The following is a 17,502-nucleotide window of genomic DNA, read 5'->3' on the forward strand; positions in this document are numbered from 1 at the left end:
ACCATACTCACCCACTATTGTTTGTCACAGGTGTTCATATCCGTGAATGCAGGTCTTATAATATATGTTGCATATAGGTATTCATTTTCATAGGTGTACAGACGTTTGAAAGTCTGTATATATCAACATACACCACAGTTAGTCTAAGTTGGACGTCCGTGATGTTAAAATAAACGATATTTTTCACCGCCTAATGTCAACGTGCGAACTTCCTATAAAGGAGATCGTTAAGATCCGGGCTGGAAAAGGTATTCAGCATCCCTTGCTTGTTAGAGCCGACTGTTCCAGACAATCCGGTGATTGACATCATGAGCATCGATCCGCGCAATTGTGATACGATGGATGACACGCATCAACCTGATCCCGTTAGTCGCCTTACACGACAAGCATTGGTTGCTGCAGACCCATTTTACCCCGGATCTTCACGGGTACGTGAGACTTAAGATGTCGGTGTGACTTAGCCGAGACCATCCTCTGAGCCTCCAGGGCTCGCATTTCGTTAAACCCACAATTAACCCTGGACTCAGTCACAAGTATTCCGCGATCTTAAATTACCTGCCCTTGCCTTCCTTTAGCCAATTTGATTGGCTAACCTAGGCACAAGTAACGTGTGCATCAGAATGCAAGCTATAAACCAGCCTCAATGTTGGGTTGATGATAACATCACGGCCAGTCTCATTTATTACGATAGAGTGTGCGAGTAATTCAACGTCGAAAAACTGAGTGACACGCAAAAGAAAGGCATAAAAAAAATCTTTGAGGGAAAGGATGTCTTCATGCCCTAGATAACTGGCGGTGGCTTTGATTTCTAGGCAATACGAGTTACCTCATTTTCGTTTTTCTTATCGACGTTTGATTGGTCGGTAACATCTTAATGGGCAGGTAAGTTTAGATCGCAAAAACTGTCTGAATGGGCCCAGGGCTAAATGAAGGTTTACCGAAATGCGAGCCCGGGCTGTAGAGAAGATGAGTTTGGTTTAACGCCGCTTTTAACAGTATCCCAGTTGTATCACGGCGTGTCAGCTTAATGTGGGAGGAAAGCCCTAAGTGATGCAGGTCTCCGACGTTTACCACTTCGGTGAAACCCACGAGCACGGGTATGGTGCTGACAAACCTGGAAACAAAGGGCCGAACCGGGATTCGAACCCACCAACATAGGTTTCTGGCGTGCCCAAGGGACGCAACTCTGCACAGCGAATCGCGGCGCCTAAGACGACTGGGCCACCCGTGACCCCCTGTAGAGAGGATGAGCCACACGAACATATCCATCGTGCTACTATTGTGGTACGCCCGCTACCCCTTTCTTCAGTCGTAAGCGTCATAGGGTGGACCTCAGTCAGTCATACAGGTTAACTAGTCAGATCACAACTCAACTTATTCTAGCTTCTATTTACCTGTTGTTCAGATGGATAGCAACATAATCTCCCACACAATGGTATCCAAATAGTTGTAGCAGCCTCACGAGGGGTATATGTGGTTGTATGCATCCCGCGTTAGGTTTTATTATACCACGAATGATACAGCTACAACGAATTTATCTTGCCGACATGTTTTAATTTGGCATTCTGAAAGAATTAAAAGAAATTCAAAATTGATAACAGCTGTTCGATTGAGCCGAGATTAATCTGTGCTGTGTCACGCAATTTTCATCGACTCGGAAAGAGCGTGCGTCTTTTGAAAGGGGCTTTTCGGAATTTATTCTACCCCAGAAATCGACATGCAGCCTTTCTTGGTCGTGGCGGGTATATGGGATTTATTCTCCCGCTGAGATATTTAATTCCCTCCAAGCCAGGATACATCGTATTTTATCAGATCACTTAGGCCAATCAAATCTCATCATTTGACAGACCTGGGAAGATCCGTGGTTGAATAAGTCTTCAGCAACCCATGCTTTCCGTAAAATTCTTGTAAGAGACGACTAACGGGATCGCTTGTAAATAATCGAGTCTGGACCAGACAATCCAGTAATTGACATGAGCACCGATCTATGCAATTAGGATACGATGATGTGCATAATACTAAGTCACCGAGCATGACCACCCGATGCTGCTAGTCGCCTTTTACAGGAGTGAGTATTGTTTTACGCCGCTTTTAGAAATATCCCAAAAAATAACTACTGGGGGACACCAGAAATGGGCTTCACACATTGTACCCATGTCTGGAGTCGAACCAGAGTCTTCGGTGTGACAAGCGAACGCTTTAACCATTAGGCTACCCCACCGCCTTTTTAAGTACGGGTAGCTGAAGATCAATTCTAACCAGGATCTTCACGGCAAGAACTTGCTGCAGATCAAAACTAGCGTCTCCTGGATCCGTGACCAGCGGATTCTGTCATGCAATAGTGACTTTCCGCAGCGAATAGCTGCGTTTGAGACCCCAGCATTCCCGATACCCCCATAAACAAGATGGGCACTACATTCTGTACGACCCGTGAAGATCCCTGTTAAAATAGGTCTTCAGCAACCCATGCCTGCCGTAAAAGGCGACCCTACTTGTAAGAGACGACTAACGGGATCGGGTGGTCAGGCTCGCTGACTTGGTTGATGATGCATGTCATCGTATCCCAATTGCGTGCACCGATGCTCATGATGTCAATCACTGGATTGTCTGGTCCATACTTGATAATTTACAGACCGCCGTCATATAGCTGGAATATTGCTGAGTGCGGCGTTGAACAACAAACAAACGTACTGTACCTGTTCAGAGAACCAGTTTCCACACTCACGAGGTGGAACCATAAATAAAAACAGCCCTTGGTATCTGATCTCGTTTATTGAGTTACTATGCTGGCACAGATACGGACTGTCTCCGGTTTGAAAGTACAAAGCTATACAGCGACAGACCCAACGACATTAAGCACAAAAAGGTCAGGGACACAATTGCCGGCCAAGGAAGGATCGGCCATTCCGAGAGGCCAAGGGTTATATCTTCGTTGTTCTGTTTTGCAAATGGTCGGTGTTCATCGTCCACGATCGACAACATTTGGGGTTGCTCGTCAAATCTCGACGACGGTCGGGGTCGATCGGCCTCTTCGGCCATTTGTGGGGGCAGATCATCCCCATTCGCTAATGGGGTGTGTAGATCGTCCTCTTCGGTCAATGGTGAGGGCAGTTCAACCTCTTTCGCCAAAGGTCGAGCTCGTTCCGTATCTTCGGCAACTGGTCGGGGTAGATCGACCTTTTCATTGACGAGGTTTATTTTGGGCGGTATTCCGAGTACTCCAGCTGGGTGCCTGATCGTGCCCATTTCTCTGCCCACAAGGCTGTAAATGTTGGATTGGACTTTCATGGATACATCGTCTGAAATTGTAAGACATGACACTGCCTTGTTCTCATCTTGCTTATCCTGCATGAATGTTTATCACAGACAACTTATTTTTACGTATTTTTAATTCGGTATGCACCTGCTAAGGGAACGAACATTTTACATTCTGCGGGTGTCCGGAAATATGTATGGAGACTAGATATTTTTTTAGCCACAGGTGCAAAAACAGATGTTTTTAAGCAATTTAACTTTTCTTCAGTATATAACTATTATTCATCGGGTTTTCTGAGTACAATATATTGCCTCATTTGTTATAAATATTCTACGAAATTCTATAAAATATTCTTTTATTAAGTAAAATCAGTGTTTGAAACTGCTCACTGGTTGGAATGAGAAAGTAGAGCTATGGTACCGTCGATACCACTGGAGGACGAATACGCCGGGACCGTTTCTATAATTTGGAAGAAGTTGTGTAATACAGGGTATGAGATTAACCTGACGGGCTGGATCAAGACTAACGTCACTATAATTTACGTTTCGAGGGCGACTATGTACGTACTTTCTCGAGTTCTAGGAGCATCACGTCTTCGGCGTTCATTGCGACAGGAGCTCTGAAATATAAACATAACCCATATATTGTATATATATATACACACACTACGAACATTTCATATCAAGGCCGAAAACTGAAGCGACATGTTTATGCCGCTCTCAGCATTGTTACAATCTCATTAAAATCAGATCTTAGTTCTCGCTAGCTACCGCTAAAAGAAAAGATCTGAGGACATCCCATTACGAGTCACGTAAGACCGACCTTGCTCTTGGAATGACTGACAAGAAGTAGACATTAGCCAATCAGAAGGCATCTTTCTCCTGCTTTACGGCATTAATTTCAAATTGGCCTCTAAGCTTCGAAACATATTTTGACAAGTTCTCGATAAAAAAATTGAAACCTGAACAAAAGAACATTCTGGAATGGCTAATTGATGGTGAAAATTGTATGGATTCAGTCGTTAAGCCCGTAACTATCGTTCGGAATACCCCGTGTTAACGTTTTCGAGGTTGCAAAATACATTCCGACTGTCACTTTCATGGTCTGGTAAGCGACGCTCTGATTGGTCGGATGAAAGGTCGTTCAGACGTGACCCCTAATTGGATGTCCTCAGATCTTTGTTCAGCGGTAGCGAGAACTAAGATCCGATTTTAATGAGAATGGCATTGTTACAGCTTTTTAACGGCGACCTGTGAAGGCAAATAAGTTTGGGCTAGGCAGACTAGTGGTTGATAGCGTCACCAACCATTTACGTCGTCGGGGTATGTCGATATCCATTACGGTACCATCCGATCTCTATCATTCGTTCGGCTCTTACAGACACGATGTTTTTTTTTCTCAAGACAAATGGCGTGAGTCGTTTCACGCCGCTTTTTGCAATATTCCATCAAAATCACGGTTGGGGACGCACGAAATTGTTTCACACATTGTATGAGCGAACTTTATAACCACTATGCTAGCCCACCACCCAAAATGTGGAACGGAATTCTGTTTGCGACGAATTTACAAAACTACAATAAGAAAATCAATTCTTTCAGTAAATGAACATTTATTCGACGCTTCTCCAAGACTATTTAATAGTATGAACAGACATTAACCTCAAGGGGAGGCAATTTTGAAGCTAATATTGGTAATTAATCATCTAAAGAGCAACAGTTTCAACATTTATATCCAAATTATAGTTGCTGGTGTTGTCACCAACGTATTTCCATCAGATTTTGCACCATGCAAGATTATAGAGTATTTAGTCGGGACCAGTTTACCCATAAATGTCCCGGGCAAAACTTTCATTAAAACTTCAAATTTACATCATCTTTCAGAGGCAAGGGAGTAAGCTGACTAAAGCCACCATTTGCCCCTTTCCGTAACCTGCAAGAAGACTCGTACCCCTATCGATGAATGTAATGTGCGAAAATACGACAAGCCAATCGGAATGCGCGTATGATTTCAAGTTCTTCGTCAAAGAATCTCTCAGAAATAATTTGATTTTTACATATGTCTTGCATCTAAAATATACCCACGACAGGAATGGAACTATGGAGTTAAATTTAGGCAGGACTAACGAGTCTATAAATAGTCCAATCAAAATCGCGTAACCATGCAGTTTTCGGTCGATTGTAGGATTTGCAGAACATGTGTACCGACAGCTTAGCGATAACATATTTTCCAAATCTTTTCATGTTTTTAATAAAGGTGCTCACTTGATTTGATGCACTTAGCGAAGTGAAATCCGTTTTATTACAATATAGATCTTGATTATCGATCAGATTGTCTTCACTAGGTGACGCTATTGTATTTGAAGCAAATGCAAGTGATAAGAAGTGGAATCTGATTGTCAATATAGGGACATAGGGACATAACTCGTAATAGCCACTGGTGGCGCTACGACCGAGCCCAGTTCGGCACGGGTGGAAACGTTTACAGTCAGTTAACTCCCTTGCCTCGTGATGATGTATTTCCATAGGAAAACAGCCCTTCCAAATATTGCATCCAGCATTAGGTTTTGTATGCTTATAGGACGAACATTGAACAAGAGAAACCAGCATCGGCACTCATGACATGTTGTTAACAGTTTCAATGGAAACATTGGACTTTCAGCTGCTTCCTCTGCTTCATATGTTACTCACGTTTGATAGGGATAGTTAGACTTCCATGATACAGTCGATTCTCAAATGTCAACTGTACATTTAAACAGAATGCCATGTGATTATCAAACAATAAGTATATAATCCAGTTACATCACGGTGTGTCGGCTTACTGTGAGCAGGCGGGATTCAGACCCATGGCGTCCCCAAGGGATGTAACTATGCACAGGAAATTGCAGCACCTCCGACAACTTTGCAGCCACCCTCCCTCCACCACCACCCCCCTAAACCGCCTCCTCCCTCCCTACCTACCACCCACCCTCCACCCAGGATGACAGAAATTGTCTTCACACATTGTACCCATGTGGGGAATCGAAACGGGGCCTTCGGAATACATGTGAAAGCATTGACCACAAAGGCTAGCACGCCACCCTTCCGCCCTTGAACACTACACAGAATGTCTGGCTTTCCTTCGCTGGAGTAAATTCATGGATGGAAACGGTAGCGCTAACTCACCCCATCACAACTTGTATTGCACGTTGTGAAGTTGCAGTCAAACTTGATATCCTTATCGTCGCCGAGGTGAAACGAAGTGAAGTAAGGACTGAATGAACTTTTACCAACAGTTGTAAATCCTTGATCCTTCTGGAAGATTATTCCATCTCCACAGCTGTAAGAAAATACATTCAACATATCAAATAGAGTGAAACGGTCAGATCGGGGCTGACTGGCGTTACGTCATGGAGTTCAGCAAGAAGATTGTTGTTTAGCGCCGTACTATAGCAATATTACAGCTATTTGACCGCTGTCTGTATATAATGGAGCCTAGTGGTTAAAGCGTTCGCTCGTCACGACGGAGACCCGGCAGTTCTCCCAGTTCTCTTTTACAAATATTTGCCAAAGCGATCGGCGACTTGGTTGAAATACCAATGTCGTGTATGTCCCGTCTGGCACAAAATGGTCCACGCTATACATACCCTGCTCGAAGAATCGCATATCTCTCGTTCGAGTTGATCCCTACAACGTCACAGGAAGACGCCCTGAGGCCCACCTCGCCATCTTTACCTATGGGAAACAGTGGGAATTGACATTACTGGCAACATCTTTACAGTAGCAGCATTTACAACAGGTGCAAACAAACCTGTCTCGAGTGGCCCTACCATGATTACAGATTACAATATAATACTAAACACTTGTTAACGGGGAGTTCATATGTTCTATATATTCCCTGAGTTAAATAAGTTAATATTTTATATACAAGCACAGCGCTTTCAACACAAATAGATATGACCTGTTGGCTACCAAAACTTGGCATCGTGCATGAGGCGAGGTACTGCAGGCTGGTCATGTATGTAGCCTAAGACGATAAATGCAGTCTGGCAGTGATTCGACGGACGGTTAAAGAAAGTACTCTTTCCGTTACTCGAGAGTTGACCCACGCACAGCGGCTTGGCGGCTTGGCTCTCTGACGCCTCTGAGATGCAGCCTCGCCATGTCTGTCCTATCATTTTGATGATGTAGCTGCTGTATTTGTTACATCATGGATAAAGTGATGTGGACCCACAGATATCCCAAACAATGTAGCCCTGGATACTTGCCACCCACGTGAGAGAATTGACAGTACAGTCCTTTAATCTACAAGTCTCAAATGTGATTGTAAAATCTTTGACAATTCTCCAAAAGATCAAATATTCAACAGCAAAATTCATCTGAAAATGACAAATGCCCCTGGCCCCACAGGAGCGAAATGAACCACATCAGCCTCTGGTTAATACATGTACCAAGTTGGGATGAAAACTCTTTCACAGTTTGCCAGTTATGCATTGGAAACTAAATACGGATGGACGGACGCAAAAAGGCCAGATGATGACTATATCCCCCGTATTATATACCGGGGGATAAAAATGTATTACAACTACAGTTAAATATTTAAAAACAATTTTAAAAACAGACAACTTGAATATTCCAAAAAGTGAGAGTCGGTAGGAATTCACGCTGTTTTTTTAGGAATATTCTGACTATTTGTTTGTTGTTTAACGCCGCACTCATTATTCCAGCTATATGACGGCAGTCTTAATATTCGAGTCTGAACAGATAATCCAGTGATTAACACGAGCATCGATCCACGCAACTGGACCTGACCACTGATGCAGTTAGTCGCCTTTTACGACAAGCATGGGTTGACAAGACCTATTCTGAACCGGAATTTCACGGGTCTGCCAATATGATTTGTTCGTTTGTTGTTTAACGCCGCACTCGGCAATATTCCAGCTATATGACGGCGACTATTTGTATCTGCCTAACACGTTGAACCATGTGTGGACGAACCCGGTTTACAGGGTCACGAGGAAACCTTTAACCTCCAGGAGTCCCAACGCCCAACATGATAGCGCTTCAGACGAGCACTGTATGGGACGATGACAAGTAAACTCCCTAGTCTAAGCCTGCAGCCTACCCAATCCCCATTTTGCTCGGCACGTACAATGCACAAAAATGCAGCAATGCCTTGACTATGTTGGGCGATCTTGATTCAGAAGCGAGTATAATGTAGTTATCTTCATACCATCTGTTGTTGCCTTGATCTGGATCTTCCTCTGGGCTGGAATATTTGAGTCTAGAGCAAAGCCTTTCACATCCACCAGACCCAGGTGAACCGACGAGGAAAACTGAGGGCCATTATGGAACTGCAGCTCTGACGGGGCGATAAGTCTAAACATGAAGCAGCGAGTGTGAAATAAATATTATAGCAATACCAGGATGGCCAGTGTATAATCACGTCTTTACCAGGCAAAGCGACCTTGCAATTCCATCGGGACACGATTATACAGAACATGACGGAGAAGTGGCGGTGCAAGGGTGTGTTATAACATTTTCAAAAGGGAGGGGTCTAAAATATCAAAATCCTCAGATAATTTTACTGCCTACAACATACATTTGGTTTAAAAGGAGGAGAGGAAAGGGGAATAGTCTTGATCCCCTGAACGCGACTTCTGGATCCGTCCATTCGGTGGCACCAGGAATGGGCTCGACTCATTGTGCCCATGCTGGAATCGAACACGGGGTTCGCTGTAAGGTTGGTTGTTTAACGCCGCACTCAGCAATATTCCAGCTATATGACGGCGGTCTGTAAATAATCCAGTCTGGACCAGACAATCCAGTGATTGACATCATGAGCATCGATCCACGCAATTGGGATCGATGACATGCTTCAACCAAGTCAGCGAGCCTGACCACCCGATCCCGTTTGTCGCCTTTTACGACAAGCATAGTCACATTTTACGGCAAGCATGGGTTGCTGAAGACCTATTCTACCCCGGAATCTTTACGGGCAGTTCGCTGTAAGGAGCGAATGATCATGCTGCTAGCCATGCCCGTTTTGTAGAATCAAATTTAAGATATACGACATCCGTGGGGCGGAACCATTTCTACTCATCTTTTATCATCTTTACAGCCCAGATTTAGGGGGAAATTGCAATCCAGAATCCACATCCAGAACTTAATATTTGTTGTGTTCTCTTGGCTACACGAAATCCGATGTTTCCTGGATTAGTAATATCCCAACGACTACAGAACTCCGACAACCTACCCGTGTAACGCATCTTTTACGGCGGTCGATCTTACGCCGTAGTCGCCGAACGCACAGGAAACCGCGTATTGTTCTGCATTGGTTATGATAGGACTTCCTTCCTGTCCCCACGCTACGTAAACTCTGGCCGAATACACGGTGGCGCCTTCCCGTCTCTGAAACATATGTGTTAACGATTTCGGTAAATATGGGGTTGGGTTGGGGTGGGGTGGGGTGTGGGATGACTTGCCAATGATGTAGGGCATGCGTCAGCTGTCCTCACAGGTGGCGCACATGGTCGATGACGATGAGCAACCGTTCCAGTCACGTTGGCGTCTTGGCGGGATACACGGCAAAATGTGCACTTCCGCAGTGTTCTTTCGGCTTTCGTCTGTCGAGGCATTTTTCTGCTCTGAACGAGGTTGGGGTGGATGAGCAATTAAACAACCTGGCTATAGACTATGCGCGCGCACAATATAAACTGTTCAACATGTTGCGTTTGCGAGTTTACACATGTGTCATGAACGCCACTTGTTCTTGGGTTGTTTGTTGTTTAACGCAGCACCCAGCAATAGTCCATATGCATGTATATGACGATGGTCTGTAAGTAATAGAGCCTGGACCAGGCAATCCAGGACTAAAATGAGCATCGAAATACGCAAATGGGATACGATGACATGCATGAAACAAGTCATCGACCAATGCAACCCGATCCCGTTACAAACATGGGTTGCTGAAGACCTATTCTTACCCGATCTTCACGGGTTGATCTTTGGTTCGAACCCGACTGTCAGGATCGAATCCTCACACACCTCAACTGTCATTTACCAATCCCTTCCCCAGACAACTGATAATGGTAATGTGCATAAAACAGATTGTGTTATTAATTGCTCGTCAAAAGAAACACGAACCATTGAAACAGAAGTATGTACGTTGAGAGTGAGTGAGTTGGGTTTAACGCCGCTTTAAACAGTATTCCAGTTATATTGCGGAGTGTCAGCTTAATGTGGGAGGAAAGCCCGAAGGGACTCAACTCTGCTCAGCGAAACGCGGCGCCTTAGACGACTGGGCCACCCGTGGCCCCTTCAGAGACTCAAACTTACAACATTCGTACCTGTTGCCAAGTGAGGGAACAATTAGGCAACTGAGGCGCTAACAAACCACTGCTCTTAAGAATCTTTCAAGTGCATGTACAGATTTTACGTCCGTTTACTAAAGTCCATGGAAAATATGTTGGAAACATTAAAATGTTGATAAATGATTCAGATTTTTCTTTCCGAGATAAAAACACTTTCCCTTGAGTTGCTATGAGACCGGGTGAGGGTTTGATACTTCACTCAATACCAGATCACGTGCATTGCGTGCGCCCATTGTAAGATGGGATGTATTCGAGTAGCTGGATGTTTGAGAAAATGGAAGCCCGATTGCTTGAGCTTCCGATGCTTCATTTGAGTAGCTTTTGTTTGTTGTTTAACGCCACACTCAGCAATATTCCAGCTATATGACGGCGGTCTGTAAATAATCGGAGCAGCTACTGCCGGTGGTTGGTTTCAAGAGACAATTCTGAATCATGCATAGGGGCTATATTTTCAAAGACACATGCTTTTAAAAACAATATATAAAAGTTACACACCCAATTTTAACATATTGATATAGTTAATGTCATTTATTGCATGACAGGTTAACAGTAATATGAAAAATCGAGTGTTCTTAAACTTTTGAGTTGATTAAAGTATTCCTGCAAAATGACGGCGGTTTTTAGTATATATTTGTTAACAAGAAATAAATTACGCAATTGTGTCAGTGGTGTTTTGTAAACACAAAACGGGGTGAGAAAAAGAATGTCAAAACTCTTTTTAAAGACACGTATACCGATATTTAAGATCCAGCAATTCGTGGCTTTATGTACCGAAATTATCAAAGGCATTACGTTTTCATCCGTGTTGTAAATACTGCTCAGGGGCTACATTGGGAGATAGTGATGGCCCTGATAGGTCATTACTATAAGGACAACAGCTAAGGTCGAGTGGTTTGATTCTCAAATTCTGCAATCTCGAATAAAAACGGTAATACAAGCAGAGCGTTCACAATATTCGCCCAAATCGGGGACCCATACACGCCGTCCTGTGTAAAATAAGCGAACCTGCTTGGTATATTGAAAAACATTCCACAAATTATTCATTCTTACAAGTAGATGTTCACATTTCGAAAGGTAGGTTATGGAACACTGATGCAAGGGATTTTTTCTCAGAATATTCAGTTCATGACGGAAAATGTTTGATCAGCGATTAATACGAGTGAGTTAGATAAAATAAAGTCACATCGGCAATATTTCAGCCATATTGTGACTATCAAGGGTTAAACATTATAAATACATTTAGACTATAAAAACCTGCAACGAAGGACAGTAAAATAACTGGACTTATCACAGAAAAAAAACATCTATAACTAGTATAAAATAATAAAAAGGATAGCACTTTACATAATACATGACAAAAACGGGCTAGAGATCGCCAGCAACTGAAAGTAGATCACCACACTAGTAGGAGTTCAAATTTATTAACCGGGTACCAACTGAAGATCTCAAGAGTTAGGAACGAAATGTGATTGGGAATTCTTTAACCGCAGTCCTGGCAAAAACTATTTAGATACATGTATCAAACTATGAGATCATGCGTACATGGAAGTTGACTGAAGCTTTATCTCTTCTCACACATATACAAGTCAAAGGAAAGTGTTCATCGTCAGAAAGAAATGCGAACTATAGCGACTTGAAGTGTAACCACTGAGCGACAGTGAGTTGTTGTCATTAAACAATATGCCACGTGACTAACCACGGGTCCCGGTTGTCCTGTTGGTACCCGGATCCTACTCAGGAACCACCCGATCCGAGTACCAGAGTTACCCGTCCCAGCCCTACACAGTACACACCAGGGACCATGGGGACTTACAGTACTTTTACTACCTGCATGGACACTAGCAGGATTTATATCACCCCTAGCCAAAATATAAAATCAGAGATTCTATTAAAAACGTGGCACAAATAAACATACTTTGAAAGACGTGGTCTTACATGATATTAATAGGACCTTGTCCCATTGACAATGTTTCAAGCTATTAATTTGTGATGTTGTCAAAGCTTTATCCTGATCAACATCATCTTCCCGAGGCAAGTGAGTTAACTGATTATAAAAGTCCAGTTGCCACCCTTGCCGAACTGGGCGGGTATTATGGAGTTACATTTTGGCTGGACTAACGAATCAAAATCGCGCACCGAAATCGAAATCCGGTTCAAAACTGTCGTGCAGATTTCGGTCGATTGCAGGATTTGCCAAGCATGTGCACCGCTTACTCGATGTCAGCGGATATTTTCCAAATCTTTTCATGTATTTAATCAAGGTGCTCACGTGATTTGATGCATTTCGCGATGTAAGACCCGTTTTATGACAATATAGATCTTGATTATCGAACAGATTGCCCTGACTAGGCGCCACCATTTTGGGTGAAGCAAACGCCAGTGATGCGAGAGGTGGAGTCTCATTGGTCCATAGGAGAGGTGAGGTGAAATGGGGTTTAACGTCGCGTCCAAGATTATTGCACTTATATAGCGACGTGCATGCACGTGTGTGTGTGTGGCTGCTTGTACTAGTCCGGACTGATGCCGATTCATAGTGCTAGCACACTGAGATACCATGCCGCAGATTAACATGAATACCCCACTCAGACACAGTTTACTGACTCCGAGCCGACCAGTCCTAGTTTTAGCCCCTTAATGCAACAAGTACCATCTTTTAACGTCTTTTGGTATGACACGGCTGGGGATCGAACCCCGGACCTTCCGCTCTCCGGGCGGACGCTCTACCACTAGACCACGGAAGAGGTCGGTCCATAGGAGAGGCTTAGAGGGGACATAACTTGTAATAGACACTGGTGGCGCTACGATCGAGCCCAGTAATTCCAGCCAAGTTAGGCAAGGGTGGAAACTGGACTTTTAAAGTCAGTTAACTCTCTTGCTTCGGGAAGATGGATCAACATCTTCAATGCATACCAATGAACAGAAGCAAAGATACCTTCAAAGGGTAACAATACACTGATAGTATCGATTCAAGCACCTTCAATACAAGTCCTAATTATATTTCAACTTACCTCCATGACGCAACGAGCGCTGCCATCGTCCTTGAACGAGATTGGCATTATACAATGAGCACCATCGGTTTTATTGAAAAGCTGCAGACCGTTCTTACATTTGGCCGTTACACGAACGCTCAAGTCAGACACTACCTCAATGAAGCCATTTGACTTGCCGTCTCCACAGTGAGCAGAGACTGAAATCATAAAAAGTACAAGGACCAGATTAAATAGTAATTATCTTCAATTTGGTACAATTAAGGTAGTATATTTTCATAAACCTGACCTGCAATTCCAGAAAGAGGTGAGCGAGCTGGGTAGAACGCCGGGACCCACAATCATAGGTTTATCGAACCCACAATCATAGGTTTCCGGCGTGCCCAAGGGACGCAACTCTGCACAGCGAACTGCTGCAGAAAAAAATGAATCGATATCCTGATTAACATAATGAAAGTGTCTTTAAAAATAGCAAACGTCCATCAATATAACACCAGGAGTAAAATGGGATTTCAAAATAGTATGCACCCAACCTGCAAATCCGAGTAGCTCTAGTTATCGTACATCGTGATCAGGCAAGTGAAACGATGGTTGTTTATATTCCATCTGAATAACGTCGATCCGTAATCTGGACCAGTCAGACCAGTGATTGACAGCATGAGCAAATATCTTACAAAGGAGCATGACGGCAAGGACAATGAACCAGGTCATGGTGTAACCTCTCCGTCTGCAAGTACATGTAGTTGAATGCACAAGCTCGGGTAACCGATTCTGTACCGGTTTAGTAGAAGCAAGCTGTCTTCAATCCATTCGGATATTGGGAACTCCGGATAGCATGGGCTTCTTGGTTATTACGCGATCGTAGCGCCACAATTCACTGTTATTGACTTGATTCGCCAAGATCGCTATAAAAAAGCGGCGTAGGGTGGTACTCACCTTTCACGATAAAGTCCGCAGGTAGGCCTGACACGTACACGGGCACCTGAAATGGGATTTCATATATACACTTAAAAGGTAAACGTGCAGAACATGCCCAACCATCAATCCCGTGCTTCTCGTGTGGGTTTCATATCTGCATTGTCAGGAAAGGGTTATTATCTGGTCGTTGCTGCGTTTTGGCGATTCCAACACTGACAAATTTCGTTCCAATTGTAATTGAGCTCATAACGTCACATCAAACCAAAATACCCTGGACCCACTACTGTCTCAAATTCAATAATCTAAAATCCTTGCGACGCCTGGGACCAATCTTAGTAACTGAGATGTAATCGTCAATGGTCTTTTGGAAGCATTGACATTTGGGACATTTTAACATCCGTGGGGAGAAGGATTTGTAGCAACTCGTTGATAGTTTGCTGCGAATCGTAGCTATTTACTGCTTCAATTGTAGTGTCCGTTGGGCGGCCGAGTAGCCTAGTGGTTGAAACGTTCGCTCGTCACGCCGAAGACCCGGGTTCCCGACGTGCGTACAATGTGTGAAGCCCATTTCTGGTGTCCCCCGCAGTGATATTGTTGAAAGCGGCGAAAAACCACATTCACTCACTATAATGTGCGACATTCACTGGTCGCCAATACAAAGACACAATTCATGCCACTTTCAATACAAAACATTTTCTTCTGAAATGTATTATTAGTTTCTAAAAATAAGGTGTCGAGATATCTGCCTCGGCCGCTGGGTCGGGTATTTGTTATTTAACGCCGCACTCAGCAATATTCCAGCTACATGATGGCTGTCTGTAAATAATCGACAATCCAGTGATTGACATGAGCATCGATGCATGCATCAACCAAGTCAGCGCGACTGACCACCCGATTCCGTAAATCGTCTCTCACAAGCATAGTCGGCTTTTACGGAAAGCATGGGATGCTGAATACCTATCCTACCCCGGAATTTAACGGGTTGCTGTGTCGGATAGCAATAGCGGAGCAATACATACCATAGTTGATAGTGCAATGATTACATAAATGAACGCGTAGATTGGCATGGTAGCCCCACAAACATGCAAAGTTAATGAAAACCAGTTCCTAAAGAAATTCCTAACCAAAGAATAAGAAGACTACTCACATATATAGCCAGGAGTAGCCCTGCAACCCACACAGCCATACCTGTCGAAGACGCCAACATAGATTACAATCTCTTAAAAACTATGGACAAGTAGTGGATAATGGAACATTAAGCTCTCTGAACATAACGTCATATGCAATAGAATAGGTATGACTAAACAGGAGTCACTTAAAACTACAAGCACTGTGGGGGGAAAAACCAGCATGTATTATCACGTGACAATTATGATTTAACGCAGCAGAATAACACAGGGGTTGTGCTTAAATGACAAAAGTGCTTTAGTTTTTGTGTTTTAATATAATAATTTGTAATTGCTACACCAAAATGTTTATTATGAATATATTTCGGCAAGACTTCCGCCCGTATACCCCCTCAAAAATATATATGATTAAACCTAAATTACGCGTCATTAGTTTCTGGAATGCTCGTCAATAGTTTCAATAATTCGTCACTAGTTTCAATAGCTCTTCAATAGTTCTGTATTATTGACGAGCTATTCGAAAAGACATAACAAAGTCGGGAGGAGGGTGGCATTGGGGTTCCAGCAGTAGATAAGGGGGGCATGGAGGGTATTGCCATGGTAGTCTTCACCTTTCAATTATGAAGGCGATAAACTTTTGGTTTAACTCGCCGTCAGACGCTTGTAAAAGATACATGTCTACTTCTTGTCCATTCCATTTTCTTGCTTTGTACCAAGTAGACAGTAACCGAAGGGCCCAGTCACATTTTTTTAAAGTATTTTTACTTTTAGCAGATCTTTCCAAATCTTGCATTTTAAAGTGAAGAGAGTGGCCTACCGAAACGGCGCGATACCGGACTTAAGGGGGGTGGAGGGGGTGTTTCAACTTTTTGTCGTGCAATCTCCACAGTATTAAATCCTTGACTGCAAGGAATAATTTCATCATCAGATGAAGTGCCGAGTTCTGTGGAAATTGCCAGTGGGTGTTTCACCGACCGGAGACAGAAAAAGCTTCAGTTCCTCATCAGGGCGATTAGGCAATTCGGTCATAGATTTACTTGTACCAACATTGCCGTCATCATCATACGCGGGAGAGTTGTTTAATAAATTCTCAAAGTCACTGTTTATATCTTGTGTATCAAAACTTTTTCGAAAACTTACTCTGGGTCAAAAGTAACTCGCTGTCTGAATCCGACTGACAAGCCATTTGGTTATGTCGAACGAAATGCACGCGCACAACTAATGACATGCAACTGAAACCGGTTTCGCATGATTCTGGTGTGTTCGAGTGAACTGCACGCGCACAACTAATGACGTTCAACTGTTACCGGTTTCTGTTCTCGGTTGCCTAACTGTCTGATACTACGGGATTCAAACTTGCAAAAGCTATAAAAAGTATTTTGAGTTTGTTTTTAGTTGAGGTGTATATACTATTTGAACGCATAATAGTTTTTTAAGTGGATGAAGCATTCCAATGAAACTAAAGCCGCGACAATTTAGGTTTAAGTAGAATAAAATCCTCAGACGCGTCAATAGTTGTGCACGAGGTTTGGTCTTCGGCGCTAACGCGCCTCAGACCAGACCCCGTGCACAACTATTGACGCGTCTTCGGAGTTTATTCTTTACTTATATATGATTAACAGGATCGAGTGGTCATGCATGCATACATACATACAGAACTTTTGAAAGGTGGGTACCGGCGGAAGTCTTTCCAAAATGTATTCCTGAACAATATCAAAATCTTATCTGTAAAGACATTCTCACTCTTGATGGATAAAAAAATCTGTCTCACCTAGATCAAGTCAAGCCACGCTCTGAGCAAGTCCACGAGGTTATGAAGCCAAGGACCGAAAGACCAGTTTCACTCGCAGGCAAAAATCGTGAATT

At 43.3% G+C, this 17,502-nt stretch overlaps 1 protein-coding gene across 1 annotated transcript; it reads right to left on the reverse strand.

Annotated features, from left to right (window-relative positions):
• Positions 1 to 2,753: 2,753 nt before the first annotated feature.
• Positions 2,754 to 17,481, reverse strand: LOC124147147 (vitelline envelope sperm lysin receptor-like). The gene is made up of 10 exons (XM_046517760.2): positions 17,408 to 17,481; positions 15,657 to 15,697; positions 14,528 to 14,573; positions 13,613 to 13,791; positions 9,488 to 9,642; positions 8,465 to 8,610; positions 6,879 to 6,966; positions 6,418 to 6,571; positions 3,824 to 3,875; positions 2,754 to 3,299 (listed from the first exon to the last, which is right to left on the reverse strand). The coding sequence occupies exons 2-10, from the start codon at positions 15,693 to 15,695 to the stop codon at positions 2,782 to 2,784; spliced, it is 1,377 nt and encodes a 458-aa protein (XP_046373716.2). The 5' UTR covers positions 15,696 to 15,697; positions 17,408 to 17,481; the 3' UTR covers positions 2,754 to 2,781.
• Between the last annotated feature and the right edge of the window lie 21 nt (positions 17,482 to 17,502).

This window comes from Haliotis rufescens, unplaced genomic scaffold (genome assembly GCF_023055435.1).
Source record: "Haliotis rufescens isolate VD_foot unplaced genomic scaffold, xgHalRufe1.0.p SCAF_1, whole genome shotgun sequence".
In the NCBI taxonomy this organism is placed as follows: Eukaryota; Metazoa; Mollusca; class Gastropoda; order Lepetellida; family Haliotidae; genus Haliotis; species Haliotis rufescens.

What these genes read in the sequence shown, in the direction of transcription:
- LOC124147147 (XM_046517760.2), bottom strand. Translation starts at nt 15,695, where the DNA reads ATGGCTGTGTGGGTTGCAGGGCTACTCCTGGCTATATAT. An exon ending in GTAAAAGATGCGTTACACGG is followed by an intron (nt 8,611 to 9,487) that starts GTAGGTTGTCGG and finishes CTTCATGTTTAG; the next exon opens with ACTTATCGCCCCGTCAGAGC. An exon ending in GCAATACAAGTTGTGATGGG is followed by an intron (nt 3,876 to 6,417) that starts GTGAGTTAGCGC and finishes TTTATATTTCAG; the next exon opens with AGCTCCTGTCGCAATGAACG.